At 39.4% G+C, this 17,442-nt stretch overlaps 1 protein-coding gene across 1 annotated transcript in view; it reads right to left on the bottom strand.

Annotated features, from left to right (window-relative positions):
- Positions 1-7,466: 7,466 nt before the first annotated feature.
- Positions 7,467-17,442, bottom strand: part of dennd4a (DENN/MADD domain containing 4A) — a 66,678-nt gene continuing 56,702 nt past the window's right edge. Inside the window, 3 exon segments of the mRNA XM_034176424.1 lie at positions 7,467-7,702; positions 8,264-8,328; positions 8,410-8,572. Of these exon segments, the coding sequence (XP_034032315.1) occupies positions 7,566-7,702; positions 8,264-8,328; positions 8,410-8,572 (365 nt within the window). The 3' untranslated portion in view covers positions 7,467-7,565.

Raw genomic sequence — 17,442 nt, 5'->3', positions numbered from 1 at the left:
GATTGAAAGCTTACCAGCTAATGACGGGACCATCTGTTAGCAAGTTCTTCACGGAGGTGAACAGGTCTGACTACGAGCCGTCAGCAGCTTTCATATTTGGGCGATACTGTAATTTTGCGAGTTTATATATATAATAGCAATATAACTAACGAATTATTAGCCTCACTTGCTTGGTCTGTATGTGGATATCAGACCTCTGTGCTTTTCGCATGGACGTCGCTAATGCTTGAGTCGTACTGACAACACGTCAGTCTGGTATTTCCCCGTACAAACCTCACGGTCGGTTAATAATGCTTTAATATTATTATATGAAACAGTTACATATGCTATGGGCTATATTTGTATTCTCTGTGTTTACAAGCATTTTCTCAATTTGCAAGATGGCTTTTGATGCAAGTAATCATATTTAATTTATTTATTTCAAGTGGTTTGTGCATTTGCTTGTGTTGTCTTAATTTGGGAGTGTTGTGAGTTCTCTGGGTAACGTATAATACAACACATAGCTGCCACTGAAGAAATCAGCTTTCATAGTGTAACTGCACAAGTATAATATACTCAACAAAAATATAAACGCAACACTTTTGGTTTTGCTCCCATTTTGTATGAGATGAACTCAAAGATCTAAAACTTTTTCCACATACACATTATCACCATTTCCCTCAAATATTGTTCACAAACCAGTCTAAATCTGTGATAGTGAGCACTTCTCCTTTGCTGAGATGATCCATCCCACCTCACAGGTGTGCCATATCAAGATGCTGATTAGACACCATGATTAGTGCACAGGTGTGCCTTAGACTGTCCACAATAAAAGGCCACTCTGAAAGGTGCAGTTTTATCACACAGCACAATGCCACAGATGTCGCAAGATTTGAGGGAGCGTGCACTTGGCATGCTGACAGCAGGAATGTCAACCAGAGCTGTTGCTCGTGTATTGAATGTTCATGTCTCTACCATAAGCCGTCTCCAAAGTCGTTTCAGAGAATTTGGCAGTACATCCAACCAGCCTCACAACCGCAGACCACATGTAACCACACCAGCCCAGGACCTCCACATCCAGCATGTTCACCTCCAAGATCGTCTGAGACCAGCCACTCGGGCAGCTGCTGAAACAATTGGTTTGCATAACCAAAGATTTTCTGCACAAACTGTCAGAAACCGTCTCAGGGAAGCTCATCTGCATGCTCGTCGTCCTCATCGGTGTCTCGACCTGACTCCAGTTCGTCGTCGTAACTGACTTGAGTGGGCAAATGCTCACATTCGCTGGCGTTTGGCACGTTGGAGAGGTGTTCTCTTCACGGATGATGCGAAGGAGATGTGTTGCACTGCATGAGGCAAATGGTGGTCACATCAGATACTGACTGGTATCCCCCCCCAATAAAACAAAACTGCACCTTTCAGAGTGGCCTTTTATTGTGGGCAGTCTAAGGCACACCTGTGCACTAATCATGGTGTCTAATCAGCATCTTGATATGGCACACCTGTGAGGTGGGATGGATTATCTCAGCAAAGGAGAAGTGCTCACTATCACAGATTTCGACTGGTTTTGTGAACAATATTTGAGGGAAATGGTGATATTGTGTATGTGGAAAAAGTTTTAGATCTTTGAGTTCATCTCATACAAAATGGGAGCAAAACCAAAAGTGTTGCGTTTATATTTTTGTTGAGTATAAGTCAAAGAATGAGCACTAAGAGGGATTTTTAACATTTTGTACTGTTTACAAAATAGCATATGTAAAATTGAGTTGTAAATCGGGAATATTAAAAACTTCTGTAAAAATGTGTGAGGTTTGCAATTGTGACGTTTGTTTAATATGTAAGTATATACTTTCATCAAATGATTTTTTTTTTTAAACATTCATGTGAAAAACACGAGCTGGCTTGAACTATTTTTCTCACAGGAAAGGGTTTATAAGAAGGCAAATCAGTTTCAGGGAAAATAAATTTGACTTCAGCAGATTAATGTGTTTTCATAAAAGAAGGCAACTATTGTTCAGTCAGGGCAAAACTGATTACCTCCCTTTTTTAATGTAAAAATCATACAAATCTGCATTACAAATGATAAACAACACTTCATAAACATTATTCAAATTGACAAATGGTGTAAACAACATGTAGACATCAATTGCTGTTTTGGTCATCAGTGTTCTGTCGACGGTGATTACAAATTACAATGTGGTTAAAATGCAAATTTACACACTGTGAGGCACACAGCCTGATTTAATCCAACATTTTCTCTTCATAAATTATGGGAAAGTCTAGCAACAAGCTGCAGCACAGTACAAACACATCCCAGGCAGGATGTTGTCAGTTAAACGTTACTGTATGTGATCATCACACTAAATTTCATTCATATTTTGACTTGATTTAGAGATTGGGGGCAGGTCACAGCTGTTACTCAAACATAACGCCTTTAACAAAGTACTTTATATACACTTACATTTACTCAGTGCAAAGAACCCTGTACTTATGTGAGGTTTTCTGAGTGATCAGGTATGTGTTTGAAAAATTTTCAATATGTACAGTCAAAATAATCACTGCACATGTAAAAATGGGATTGTGAATTAAACTGAAACCTACAATAACACCAACAAAGTGATTTCTTTATGAAATCACTGTGCTCCTTTAAGTAACAGGAATCTTTTGTAAAGTTTTCCTCTGAAACTGGCATGATTCTATTGTTTTGAAATTAATTTGTCATTTATGCTCCTATACAACACATAAATAATCCAGATCCCACACTTAAAAAATGCTTAAAAATATAAATAAATCAAATAAATGTTGATCTGATGGTACATTTGGTACAAAAGAGGATAAATGAATAAACACTAATTAAGTCCTGCTTTCTTGATTCAGAAATAATGTAAAATTGACATATCTAATGTTTACTCATGTGCATATAAGCATGCACTCTATAACAGACAGTTTTAACTTTAAAAAATTAGTTGACTAAGCCTGAAATTAGAAAATCCGGGATTTATTTATTTCTATTTTTGGTCTGGAGCGCTTTAAACTTGAGCAGAACTCTGGAGCATTTAAACTTGTGGATCTTTTTTTTTTTTTTTTTGGATTATGTGTCCCTCAGCATGAATTCATCGATTAATCATCCGTGACTATTAACTTTTCAAGTTCAGTCAATTTAAAATTTTAAAGCAGCATAGACACTAAAGTAGCTCTTACACCTTTTTTATTCTGGCGCGGAGTTTTCCCGGGCAGTGACTCGTGTGTGTCTTAGGTGCAGACCGTCATGCTGCTTGGCGCAGATCAATCAATCAATCAATCAATTTTTTTATATAGCGCCAAATCACAACAAACAGTTGCCCCAAGGCGCTTTATATTGTAAGGCAAGGCCATACAATAATTATGTAAAACCCCAACGGTCAAAACGACCCCCCTGTGAGCAAGCACTTGGCTACAGTGGGAAGGAAAAACTCCCTTTTAACAGGAAGAGAACCCTCAGCAGAACCAGGCTCAGGGAGGGCAGTCTTCTGCTGGGACTGGTGGGGCTGAGGGAGAGAACCAGGAAAAAGACAGGCTGTGGAGGGGAGCAGAGATCGATCACTAATGATTAAATGCAGAGTGGGTGCATACAGAGCAAAAAAGAGAAAGAAACAGTGCATCATGGGAACCCCCCAGCAGTCTACGTCTATAGCAGCATAACTAAGGGATGGTTCAGGGTCACCTGATCCAGCCCTAACTATAAGCTTTAGCAAAAAGGAAGGTTTAAGCCTAATCTTAAAAGTAGAGAGGGTGTCTGTCTCCCTGATCTGAATTGGGAGCTGGTTCCACAGGAGAGGAGCCTGAAAGCTGAAGGCTCTGCCTCCCTTCTACTCTTACAAACCCTAGGAACTACAAGTAAGCCTGCAGTCTGAGAGCGAAGCGCTCTATTGGGGTGATATGGTACTACGAGGTCCCTAAGATAAGATGGGACCTGATTATTCAAAACCTTATAAGTAGAAGAAGAATTTTAAATTCTATTCTAGAATTACAGGAAGCCAATGAAGAGAGGCCAATATGGGTGAGATATGCTCTCTCCTTCTAGTCCCCGTCAGTACTCTAGCTGCAGCATTTTGAATTAACTGAAGGCTTTTTAAGGAAACTTTTAGGACAACCTGATAATAATGAAATTACAATAGTCCCAGCCTAGAGGAAATAAATGCATGAATTAGTTTTTTCAGCATCACTCTGAGACAAGACCTTTCTGATTTTAGAGATATTGCGTAAATGCAAAAAAGCAGTCCTACATATTTGTTTAATATGCGCTTTGAATGACATATCCTGATCAAAATGACTCCAAGATTTCTCACAGTATTACTAGAGGTCAAGGTAATGCCATCCAGAGTAAGATCTGGTTAGACACCATGTTTCTAAGATTTGTGGGGCCAAGTACAATAACTTCAGTTTATCTGCGTTTAAAAGCAGGAAATTAGAGGTCATCCATGTCTTTATGTCTGTAAGACAATCCTGCAGTTTAGCTAATTGGTGTGTGTCCTCTGCTTCATGGATAGATAAGCTGGGTATCATCTGTGTAACAATGAAAATTTAAGCAATACCGTCTAATAATACTACCTAAGGGAAGCATGTATAAAGTGAATAAATTGGTCCTAGCACAGAACCTTGTGGAACTCCATAATTAACTTTAGTCTGTGAAGAAGATTCCCCATTTACATGAACAAATTGTAATCTATTAGACAAATATGATTCAAACCACCGCAGCGCAGTGCCTTTAATACCTATGGCATGCTCTAATCTCTGTAATAAATTTTATGGTCAACAGTATCAAAAGCAGCACGGAGGTCTAACAGAACAAGCACAGAGATGAGTCCACTGTCCGAGGCCATAAGAAGATCATTGTAACCTTCACTAATGCTGTTTCTGTACTATGATGAATTCTAAAACCTGACTGAAACTCTTCAAATAGACCATTCCTCTGCAGATGATCAGTTAGCTGTTTTACAACTACCCTTTCAAGAATTTTGAGAGAAAAGGAAGGTTGGAGATTGGCCTATAATTAGCTAAGATAGCTGGGTCAAGTGATGGCTTTTTAAGTAATGGTTTAATTACTGCCACCTTAAAAGCCTGTGGTACATAGCCAACTAACAAAGATAGATTGATCATATTTAAGATCGAAGCATTAAATAATGGTAGGGCTTCCTTGAGCAGCCTGGTAGGAATGGGGTCTAATAAACATGTTGATGGTTTGGATGAAGTAACTAATGAAAATAACTCAGACAGAACAATCGGAGAGAAAGAGTCTAACCAAATACCGGCATCACTGAAAGCAGCCAAAGATAACGATATGTCTTTGGGATGGTTATGAGTAATTTTTTCTCTAATAGTTAAAATTTTGTTAGCAAAGAAAGTCATGAAGTCATTACTAGTTAAAGTTAATGGAATACTCAGCTCAATAGAGCTCTGACTCTTTGTCAGCCTGGCTACAGTGCTGAAAAGAAACCTGGGGTTGTTCTTATTTTCTTCAATTAGTGATGAGTAGAAAGATGTCCTAGCTTTACGGAGGGCTTTTTTATAGAGCAACAGACTCTTTTTCCAGGCTAAGTGAAGATCTTCTAAATTAGTGAGACGCCATTTCCTCTCCAACTTACGGGTTATCTGCTTTAAGCTACGAGTTTGAGAGTTATACCACGAAGTCAGGCACTTCTGATTTAAAGCTCTCTTTTTCAGAGGAGCTACAGCATCCAAAGTTGTCTTCAATGAGGATGTAAAACTATTGACGAGATACTCTATCTCACTTACAGAGTTTAGGTAGCTACTCTGCACTGTGTTGGTATATGGCATTAGAGAACATAAAGAAGGAATCATATCCTTAAACCTAGTTACAGCGCTTTCTGAAAGACTTCTAGTGTAATGAAACTTATTCCCCACTGCTGGGTAGTCCATCAGAGTAAATGTAAATGTTATTAAGAAATGATCAGACAGAAGGGAGTTTTCAGGGAATACTGTTAAGTCTTCTATTTCCATACCATAAGTCAGAACAAGATCTAAGATATGATTAAAGTGGTGGGTGGACTCATTTACTTTTTGAGCAAAGCCAATAGAGTCTAATAATAGATTAAATGCAGTGTTGAGGCTGTCATTCTCAGCATCTGTGTGGATGTTAAAATCGCCCACTATAATTATCTTATCTGAGCTAAGCACTAAGTCAGACAAAAGGTCTGAAAATTCACAGAGAAACTCACAGTAACGACCAGGTGGACGATAGATAATAACAAATAAAACTGGTTTTTGGGACTTCCAATTTGGATGGACAAGACTAAGAGTCAAGCTTTCAAATGAATTAAAGCTCTGTCTGGGTTTTTGATTAATTAATAAGCTGGAATGGAAGATTGCTGCTAATCCTCCGCCCCGGCCCGTGCTACGAGCATTCTGACAGTTAGTGTGACTCGGGGGTGTTGACTCATTTAAACTAACATATTCATCCTGCTGTAACCAGGTTTCTGTAAGGCAGAATAAATCAATATGTTGATCAATTATTATATCATTTACCAACAGGGACTTAGAAGAGAGAGACCTAATGTTTAATAGACCGCATTTAACTGTTTTAGTCTGTGGTGCAGTTGAAGGTGCTATATTATTTTTTCTTTTTGAATTTTTATGCTTAAATAGATTTTTGCTGGTTATTGGTAGTCTGGGAGCAGGCACCGTCTCTACGGGGATGGGGTAATGAGGGGATGGCAGGGGGAGAGAAGCTGCAGAGAGGTGTGTAAGACTACAACTCTGCTTCCTGGTCCCAACCCTGGATAGTCACGGTTTGGAGGATTTAAGAAAATTGGCCAGATTTCTAGAAATGAGAGCTGCTCCATCCAAAGTGGGATGGATGCTGTCTCTCCTAACAAGACCAGGTTTTCCCCAGAAGCTTTGCCAATTATCTATGAAGCCCACCTCATTTTTTGGACACCACTCAGACAGCCAGCAATTCAAGGAGAACATGCGGCTGAACATGTCACTCCCGGTCTGATTGGGGAGGGGCCCAGAGAAAACTACAGAGTCTGACAGATCAGTACAAATTGGGAAAAGACTGCTTAATCTCGTGCCAGTTTAGAATATGTTCAAAGTTTTCTGGTGCTTCAGTGGAATAGTTTTTTTAAAATTCCATGTAAGACACTAATTCCGAGGCTGACACACAAAACTCTTCACACGATTTCAGGCTTATGGGCCCACAAGGTTACATAAACCACAATAAGCAGCAAAAAACATTTTTTGCCAAAGTGCTTCATAAAAACTTGGGTCTGTAATAGTAAGTACATATGTACAGGTCACCAGGACCACTGAGAAATTTAAACAACATGACAGTACAATAACTCAGTTTCAACAGCAACAACATTGATAAAATAGGCTGTACAAGCATTTTACTGTTGTTATACTGAAAATACAGAGAACTTTTTGAATATCTACAAATGTTAACAGTGTAAACCAAAGTCATGGCAGTTGCTTTACATGACGTGTCATTTTCTCGTTGTGCTTAAGAGCTTCATGCTCCAATCAGGTGAGCTGGTCCTGAGTCTGAAGAGCAAATCGAAAACAGCAGCAGTGACTGAAGCAACAGTTCACAGACTTGGCTCCCCAAAAATCTTCCTGCACTCCATGACCCCTGCTCCAGGGGGCCGGTCACAGTTATGTGTCAGTTTAACCTGGCTGGGGGTGAGACGATCATACGCCATTTTGTACTCCCGATCAAATGCATCTGCAACAAGACAATAGTCAGGTAAACTTGAGGACTAAAATATGACTGTCAGCCCATTGGCTCTATATGAAATAAACCTACTGGGTATAAAGGTGGACCTAATAGATGGCCTAGTCTATCATACTGTCATTTGAGAAACATTTTTCTGTTTGTTTCCCTTCAACTCCCAGGTGTTTAGGCAAAATTCCACCAAACTTGGCATGTGGATGACAGTCAACTCCAGAAGTACCTTTAAAGGGTTTGTTTTGGCAATGGTCTAGGTCACAAGGCTCAAAGATCAAAATTTAGCTTTTAAACTCCCATGTCCACCAAATTTAGCACACATATGTAGGTAGGCTGACCATAAAACTGCCCTTAAAGATTTAATTTTAGCAAAGGTAAAGAAATTTTATTTTCAATCCAATTTGCACCAAATGTGGCATACTCTTGATGGATTCCACATTTTCCCTGGCAAGGTCCACCAGATGTCAATATCATTGGGGTGGAAATGTTACATTGCTGTAATCCTGTCTTCATGCCTACAGGTGCCTCGTAATTAAGACATCTTCCTTTACTACTTACTGATATTAATGTTGTTCTTTCCCAACGACACCAGAGCAAGGAACAGTAAGTCTCTGTACAGGCTCCTTTTAGGGTGAAAACAGAGAAAAAACCTTAAACTTTCAATTCATCTTCCTCATGTCCAAATAAAATCAACATCTCCTTACCTTTGTCTCTTGAAACCAAGCTCGGGCCCCAGGAGCTGGATGATCTGGCTCATAGGCTGATAGATGTCACTCTTCTTAATGCTCCTCACAAAACCCTGCAACAGCTCCACAGTGAACAGCTGGCCTTCCTCACAAACCCCAGAGCGCACCAGGGAGGTGGCACCTGCAAAGACAAGCGATAAAGGTCATCAGCATCAAAAGCTCATTCACCCATTCATCACTTCAAGTCAACTCTGAAAGTACAGCGCTGGTGCAGCATGTCTAGTAGAAGGAGTGTTAAATTTAACTAGCCATTTTTTACAAGTAAATCTGACACTGATCAAACCTGCAAGTATTTTCTGAATGGGAATTTATTCCTAAGCTTTGGAAACAAAAGGCAGGTACTGTAACCCTGGAAATGTAGCGAGTGGATCTGTAACATAAACGATACCATAAACGTGTGTGGCTCAGTATGTGTCCACACAGTGGCATTTTTGATACGGACCATGCGGGCCGTCGTCCTGGGCAGTATTTATGGAGGGGTGGCACTGCGGGGACGAGCACTTAAAAAAATAAAATCATCTCCACCGCAAAATGGTTTTCTTGTCATTGTGTGTAGAATTCGCAAATTGGCACCCCCTGTAGGCAGCTGCAGGCGCCCCTGCTTGCTGAAGCAATGAGATGATGAAAGAAAGGGGAGGGGCACGCCGCCCGGAGGACAGTCCACCTCTGGGTTTCTCTAATGGGAGGGACAAGTGGGGGGAGTTTGTGCGCTAAAATCAGTTACACCTCGACTTTCTTCAAAATAAAGCACATCTCATTCATAAAATTATAAATACAGGCTTATAATTCCTGCACGTTTTTCTGAATTATGTGACATGGCTTGCTGCACACGGAGAGGATTCAGCTTTTTCCCCAGCTGGGCGCAGCTGAATTCTGTCTGTGTGTGGAAAGAAACCGTGGACAGGCGCTCTCCTCCCGTGCGAACTGCTCCGCTTTGGCTCCATCCACTTAGGACGCAGCACAGAATCGGAACTCTGCACCACATTTCTCTGCAGATCAAGCAGCAAACGACGCAGGCAGCCAGTTTATGAAATAAAAGGCATTTGAAAGCCGAAGTGACTGAATCTGACCCTTTCTTGTGCCTGTAAGAGTGTGTTTTTACAGTAATTTTTCAGCAGCTGGGAACTCTTTATTGTCATGTACACTGACAAAATAATACCAATAACAATGCTTATCTTCATAATTAACTGTTTTTTTAATGGAGAAAAAGAATCACATTTGATTTCATTGACATGGGAATGCTAGTAACATTTCAGTTTAGATTTTTGTTTGATCCACAGATGAAGACCAAAAATTGGGAGAAAAAAGGCAAAACACTGCATGATCAAATTTCCGTCAGATTAGTTAATGGTAAGTATTTACACATTTAGCCTAATATGTATAAACATTAAGCTAAATGTTGAGACAAATTTGTACCTTAATAAATGAGCTAATTGTTCCTTCCTGAAAGACAGATTAATAAAGTATCGAATGTCTAAGGCATGTTTATTCAAACTTGCAATTCATGGATGTTTTGGTTTGGACTAATATTGTAGCCTGCGGGCTTTTGATGTCAATTTCAGGGGTACTTCTAAAATATTAATAATATAATTATAAAAATGGCTGTTTGTGCAAAATTTTGTCTTGTTTTTTTAGGTGTGTGTGTGTGTGTGTGTGTGTGTGTGTGTGTGTGTGTGTGTGTGTGTGTGTGTGTGTGTGTGTGTGTGTGTGTGTGTGTGTGTGGGGTGCTCAGACGAAGTGTCACCCAGGGAGTAATCCAGTGTAGAACCGCCACTGTGTCCACGTGTCCATGGTAACAGTCAAGGCAGCGACACTCTCGACATAGTGGTTTTGTGTGCGCGTAAGTCACTGCTTCACTCACCAGAAAAAAAATGGAGCTCACTCCTCTTACATGATCCATTAACCCAATTAGCCACACAATAATCCATATTATGACAGAAATTTGTAATAAAATGTCCACAAAGGAGCCATTTGGTCATGTTATGTTAACGTTAGCTGTTACATCATGCTATGTGATGCTAGTGACTTCTAAAAGATGACATTTTCAACACTCATGAATGATTAAATCCATCATGAATCACTGCTTTTTAAGGTGCTAACCTTAAACCCTTTCTCAGGCTGTCAGTCACAGTTTGAAAATATGCAATCATGGCATTATCTAAGTCAATACAATACAGAACATGAAAGAATAACATGAACAATAAAATAATCAAAATGTACAATAAATATCTTAACATTATTAGGAAACAGTACAAGTTTGATAGTTTTTGCATAATGTTATAGCACTTTTAAAAGACTGGACAAGAGCACTCCATGAGTACTGTTGTATATCTGTAGCCTAAAACCATCATGTTGATGTGCTGATTCCAACAGCATGCTTAAACTATACTTACTTTTTTAAACAAACAACACTTACAAATTGGTACTCTTCACCCCAGTTGATAAATAAATGATTCCATCCCCTCTAGTTTGTTAACATAACCGAAAAACAATAAACACTATCATCTTGAATGTTTCCAAATTAAAGGGGCATGTAATGACAATCATATTAAAATCTGTTGGGATGACCTGAGTTGTGATTTTCTGCAATATAAATAAAATTGAATTGAGCAAAAGCAAATTTATTTCTGTAATATCCCATACACCTGAGTGCTATGTGCTCAACACTGCCACCTGCTGCATTGTTAGTGTACGATGTATGGATGATGGAACATAGGAGCAGCTGTGGTTTTCAGTAGTGCTGGATTGAAAAGATTGATTTGCCGATTTTAAATCAATTCTCATTTTAAGTGCCACAGATCGATTCACACTTCCAAAGATCGATTTTTAAAAAAATATATCCTCCTGACTACCAGGACACACACACACACATATATATATATATATACATATACATACATATACATATATATATATATATATATATATATATACATATACATATACATATATATATATATATATATGTATATATATATATATATGTATATATATATATATATATATATATATATACATATACATATACATATATATATATACATATACATATATACATATATATATACATATATATACATATACATATATATATATATATACATATATATATACATATACATATATACATATACATATATACATATATATATATATATATATATATATATATATACATATATATATATATATATATATATATATACATATATATATACATATATATATATATATCTATATATACATATATATATATATATATATACGAGGTCTATTAGACAATAAACCGACCCTTTTATTTTTTTTAACTATATGGATTTGAATGACGTGCGATTCCACCAATCATGCTTGAACCCTCGTGCGCATGCGTGAGTTTTTTCACGCGTGTCGGTGACGTCATTTCCCTGTAGGCAGGCCTTGAGTGAGATGTGGTCCCGCCCTCTCGGCTGAATTCCTTTGTTTCACACGTTGCTCCAGACGGCGCGCGTTGCTTTATCAAAATTTTTTCTGGACCTGTGAAGAATATCCGAGTGGACACTATTCGAGAAATTAAGCTGGTTTTCGGTGAAAAGTTTAACGGCTGATGAGAGATTATGGGGTGTTTCTGTCGATGTAAGGACTTCCCACAGAGCGGGGCGTCCTGCAGCGCTTCCAGGCGCCGTCGTCGGCCTGTTTCGACCTGAAAACATCCTAATTTAAGGCTTAATTCACCCAGGACGTCATGAGAGAACAGAGAAGATTCAGAAGAGGCCGGCATGAGGACTTTATGCGGACATTCCACTGTTTAAGGACATTTTTTAATGAAAGACGTGCGCGCAAATTCGCAGTCGTTTCCGTGATGACTCGGCGAATCTGTGTGCACCGCGACAGGAAAAACACCTCCGTGTTGAAAACCATTTGTAAAATTCAGGCGGCTTTTGATGGCTTTCAACAAGTGAGTAACTGAGAAATTGTTTAACAGCTTGTGCATGTTCCAACTTGCCCGTTAAGGTTTCCAACGGAGGTGTTTTTCCTGTCGCGACCCCCCTGCGGTCGGGTCCGGCCCGACATGCGACTCTGCCCGCACGTTCTTTCATTACAAAATCAATCAATCAATTTTTTTATATAGCGCCAAATCACAACAAACAGTTGCCCCAAGGCGCTTTATATTGTAAGGCAAGGCCATACAATAATTATGTAAAACCCCAACGGTCAAAACGACCCCCTGTGAGCAAGCACTTGGCTACAGTGGGAAGGAAAAACTCCCTTTTAACAGGAAGAAACCTCCAGCAGAACCAGGCTCAGGGAGGGGCAGTCTTCTGCTGGGACTGGTTGGGGCTGAGGGAGAGAACCAGGAAAAAGACATGCTGTGGAGGGGAGCAGAGATCGATCACTAATGATTAAATGCAGAGTGGTGCATACAGAGCAAAAAGAGAAAGAAACAGTGCATCATGGGAACCCCCCAGCAGTCTACGTCTATAGCAGCATAACTAAGGGATGGTTCAGGGTCACCTGATCCAGCCCTAACTATAAGCTTTAGCAAAAAGGAAAGTTTTAAGCCTAATCTTAAAAGTAGAGAGGGTGTCTGTCTCCCTGATCTGAATTGGGAGCTGGTTCCACAGGAGAGGAGCCTGAAAGCTGAAGGCTCTGCCTCCCATTCTACTCTTACAAACCCTAGGAACTACAAGTAAGCCTGCAGTCTGAGAGCGAAGCGCTCTATTGGGGTGATATGGTACTACGAGGTCCCTAAGATAAGATGGGACCTGATTATTCAAAACCTTATAAGTAAGAAGAAGAATTTTAAATTCTATTCTAGAATTAACAGGAAGCCAATGAAGAGAGGCCAATATGGGTGAGATATGCTCTCTCCTTCTAGTCCCCGTCAGTACTCTAGCTGCAGCATTTTGAATTAACTGAAGGCTTTTTAGGGAACTTTTAGGACAACCTGATAATAATGAATTACAATAGTCCAGCCTAGAGGAAATAAATGCATGAATTAGTTTTTCAGCATCACTCTGAGACAAGACCTTTCTGATTTTAGAGATATTGCGTAAATGCAAAAAAGCAGTCCTACATATTTGTTTAATATGCGCTTTGAATGACATATCCTGATCAAAAATGACTCCAAGATTTCTCACAGTATTACTAGAGGTCAGGGTAATGCCATCCAGAGTAAGGATCTGGTTAGACACCATGTTTCTAAGATTTGTGGGGCCAAGTACAATAACTTCAGTTTTATCTGAGTTTAAAAGCAGGAAATTAGAGGTCATCCATGTCTTTATGTCTGTAAGACAATCCTGCAGTTTAGCTAATTGGTGTGTGTCCTCTGGCTTCATGGATAGATAAAGCTGGGTATCATCTGCGTAACAATGAAAATTTAAGCAATACCGTCTAATAATACTGCCTAAGGGAAGCATGTATAAAGTGAATAAAATTGGTCCTAGCACAGAACCTTGTGGAACTCCATAATTAACTTTAGTCTGTGAAGAAGATTCCCCATTTACATGAACAAATTGTAATCTATTAGACAAATATGATTCAAACCACCGCAGCGCAGTGCCTTTAATACCTATGGCATGCTCTAATCTCTGTAATAAAATTTTATGGTCAACAGTATCAAAAGCAGCACTGAGGTCTAACAGAACAAGCACAGAGATGAGTCCACTGTCCGAGGCCATAAGAAGATCATCTGTAACCTTCACTAATGCTGTTTCTGTACTATGATGAATTCTAAAACCTGACTGAAACTCTTCAAATAGACCATTCCTCTGCAGATGATCAGTTAGCTGTTTTACAACTACCCTTTCAAGAATTTTGAGAGAAAAGGAAGGTTGGAGATTGGCCTATAATTAGCTAAGATAGCTGGGTCAAGTGATGGCTTTTTAAGTAATGGTTTAATTACTGCCACCTTAAAAGCCTGTGGTACATAGCCAACTAACAAAGATAGATTGATCATATTTAAGATCGAAGCATTAAATAATGGTAGGGCTTCCTTGAGCAGCCTGGTAGGAATGGGGTCTAATAAACATGTTGATGGTTTGGATGAAGTAACTAATGAGAATAACTCAGACAGAACAATCGGAGAGAAAGAGTCTAACCAAATACCGGCATCACTGAAAGCAGCCAAAGATAACGATACGTCTTTGGGATGGTTATGAGTAATTTTTTCTCTAATAGTTAAAATTTTGTTAGCAAAGAAAGTCATGAAGTCATTACTAGTTAAAGTTAATGGAATACTCAGCTCAATAGAGCTCTGACTCTTTGTCAGCCTGGCTACAGTGCTGAAAAGAAACCTGGGGTTGTTCTTATTTTCTTCAATTAGTGATGAGTAGAAAGATGTCCTAGCTTTACGGAGGGCTTTTTTATAGAGCAACAGACTCTTTTTCCAGGCTAAGTGAAGATCTTCTAAATTAGTGAGACGCCATTTCCTCTCCAACTTACGGGTTATCTGCTTTAAGCTACGAGTTTGTGAGTTATACCACGGAGTCAGACACTTCTGATTTAAAGCTCTCTTTTTCAGAGGAGCTACAGCATCCAAAGTTGTCTTCAATGAGGATGTAAAACTATTGACGAGATACTCTATCTCCCTTACAGAGTTTAGGTAGCTACTCTGCACTGTGTTGGTATATGGCATTAGAGAACATAAAGAAGGAATCATATCCTTAAACCTAGTTACAGCGCTTTCTGAAAGACTTCTAGTGTAATGAAACTTATTCCCCACTGCTGGGTAGTCCATCAGAGTAAATGTAAATGTTATTAAGAAATGATCAGACAGAAGGAGTTTCAGGGAATACTGTTAAGTCTTCTATTTCCATACCATAAGTCAGAACAAGATCTAAGATATGATTACAGTGGTGGGTGGACTCATTTACTTTTTGGAGCAAAGCCAATAGAGTCTAATAATAGATTAAATGCAGTGTTGAGGCTGTCATTCTCAGCATCTGTGTGGATGTTAAAATCGCCCACTATAATTATCTTATCTGAGCTAAGCACTAAGTCAGACAAAAGGTCTGAAAATTCCAGAGAAAACTCACAGTAACGACCAGGTGGACGATAGATAATAACAAATAAACTGGTTTCTGGGACTTTCCAATTTGGATGGACAAGACTAAGAGACAAGCTTTCAATGAATTTAAAGCTCTGGTCTGGGTTTTGGATTAATTATAAGCTGGAATGGAAGATTGCTGCTAATCCTCCACCCCGGCCCGTGCTACGAGCATTCTGGACAGTTAGTGTGACTCGGGGTGTTGACTCATTTAAACTAACATATTCATCCTGCTGTAACCAGGTTTCTGTTAGGCAGAATAAATCAATATGTTGATCAATTATTATATCATTTACCAACAGGGACTTAGAGAGAGAGAGACCTATGTTTAATAGAGCACATTTAAACTGTTTTAGTCTGTGGTGCAGTTGAAGGTGCTAATTATTTTTCTTTTGAATTTTATGCTTAATAGATTTTTGCTGGTTATTGGATAGTCTGGAGCAGGCACCGTCTCTAGGGGATGGGGGTAATGATGGGGATGGCAGGGGGAGAGAAGCTGCAGAGAGGTGTGTAAGACTACAACTCTGCTTCCTGGTCCCAACCCTGGATAAGTCACGGTTTGGAGGATTTAAGAAAAATTGGCCCAGATTTCTAGAAATGAGAGCTGCTCCATCCAAAGTGGGATGGATGCGTCTCTCCTAACAAGACCCAGGTTTTCCCCAGAAGCTTTGCCAATTATCTATGAAGCCCACCTCATTTTTTAACCTCAATGTCCGTTAACAATGGAATGTCCGAATAAACTCCTCATGCCGACTTCTTCTGAAAGTTCTCTGTTCTCTGATGACTCCTGGGTCACAGAGCGTGAGACGCTGCCGCCTCGAAGCGCAGATCGCCGTCGGGCGCCGGGGCACGTCCTTTACCGGCCGACACTACCAGACCAGAATCTCTCATCAGCTGTTAAAATGTTTACCGAAAACCAGGTGAATTATCGAATGGTGTCCACTCAGTTGTGCCTTACAGTTTTGAAAAAATTTTGATCAAACAAAGCAGCAGTCTCTGAGCCATTCCTAAACAATGAAAAAATCGACGAGAGGGTGGGCGACTCCTCACTCAAAGACTGCCCACAGGCGAATGACGTAACCGACAGGCGTGAAAAAACTCTTGCATGCCACCGAGGGTTCAAGCATGTCTGATGTAATCACAGTGATTCACATCCATAGGTTTTTGAAAGAAATAATAAGGTCGGATACTTTTCTAATAGACCTCGTATATACACACACTCAACAAAAATATAAACGCAACACTTTTGGTTTTGCTCCCATTTTGTATGAGATGAACTCAAAGATCTAAAACTTTTTCCACATACACAATATCACCATTTCCCTCAAATATTGTTCACAAACCAGTCTAATCTGTGATAGTGGAGCACTTCTCCTTGCTGAGATAATCCATCCCACCTCACAGGTGTGCCATACCAAGATGCTTAGACACCATGATTAGTGCCAATTCCATGGGACAGTGCACAAAGGTTCTCTTGTGTGAACTGTGGGAGAAAAGTTCTCCGACAGTAAGTACGAGGTGTGAGTACTGCAGGCGTGGAGTTTTGCAGGGAAGGCCAGGGCCATTTTTCCCCTGAAATTTTTTTTTTAATTTTTAACTCTCTGAAACACTATTGCCTATTTGTGAAGTAGTATTAATATGTTTGCAATTAACCCAACAATCAGGTAACAGCTCAAAACACGGTTTTAATAACACTAACCCAAATTGATATTGGATCAGATCGAATCAAAATAATAAATTCTGAAATCTTAAGAAGTGGAATAGATTCGATTCTTTGAATTTTAATTGATACCCAGCCCTAGTTGTCATTACGGACTTTCCACTACAGAGTTACACAAAAGTTAAGCGATATTTTCAGAATGCCGCCAAAATACTATAGTAAAATGACCAGCGTTTCCACTGAGTGCTGGGTTTTTGCCCTGTTGTGATGACTGTCACTCCAGAGAGGTTTTCGTGACAACTTTAAT

Source organism: Thalassophryne amazonica, chromosome 8 (genome assembly GCF_902500255.1).
Source record: "Thalassophryne amazonica chromosome 8, fThaAma1.1, whole genome shotgun sequence".
Lineage (NCBI taxonomy): Eukaryota > Metazoa > Chordata > Actinopteri > Batrachoidiformes > Batrachoididae > Thalassophryne > Thalassophryne amazonica.
This window is presented reverse-complemented; position numbering and strand designations above follow the sequence as displayed.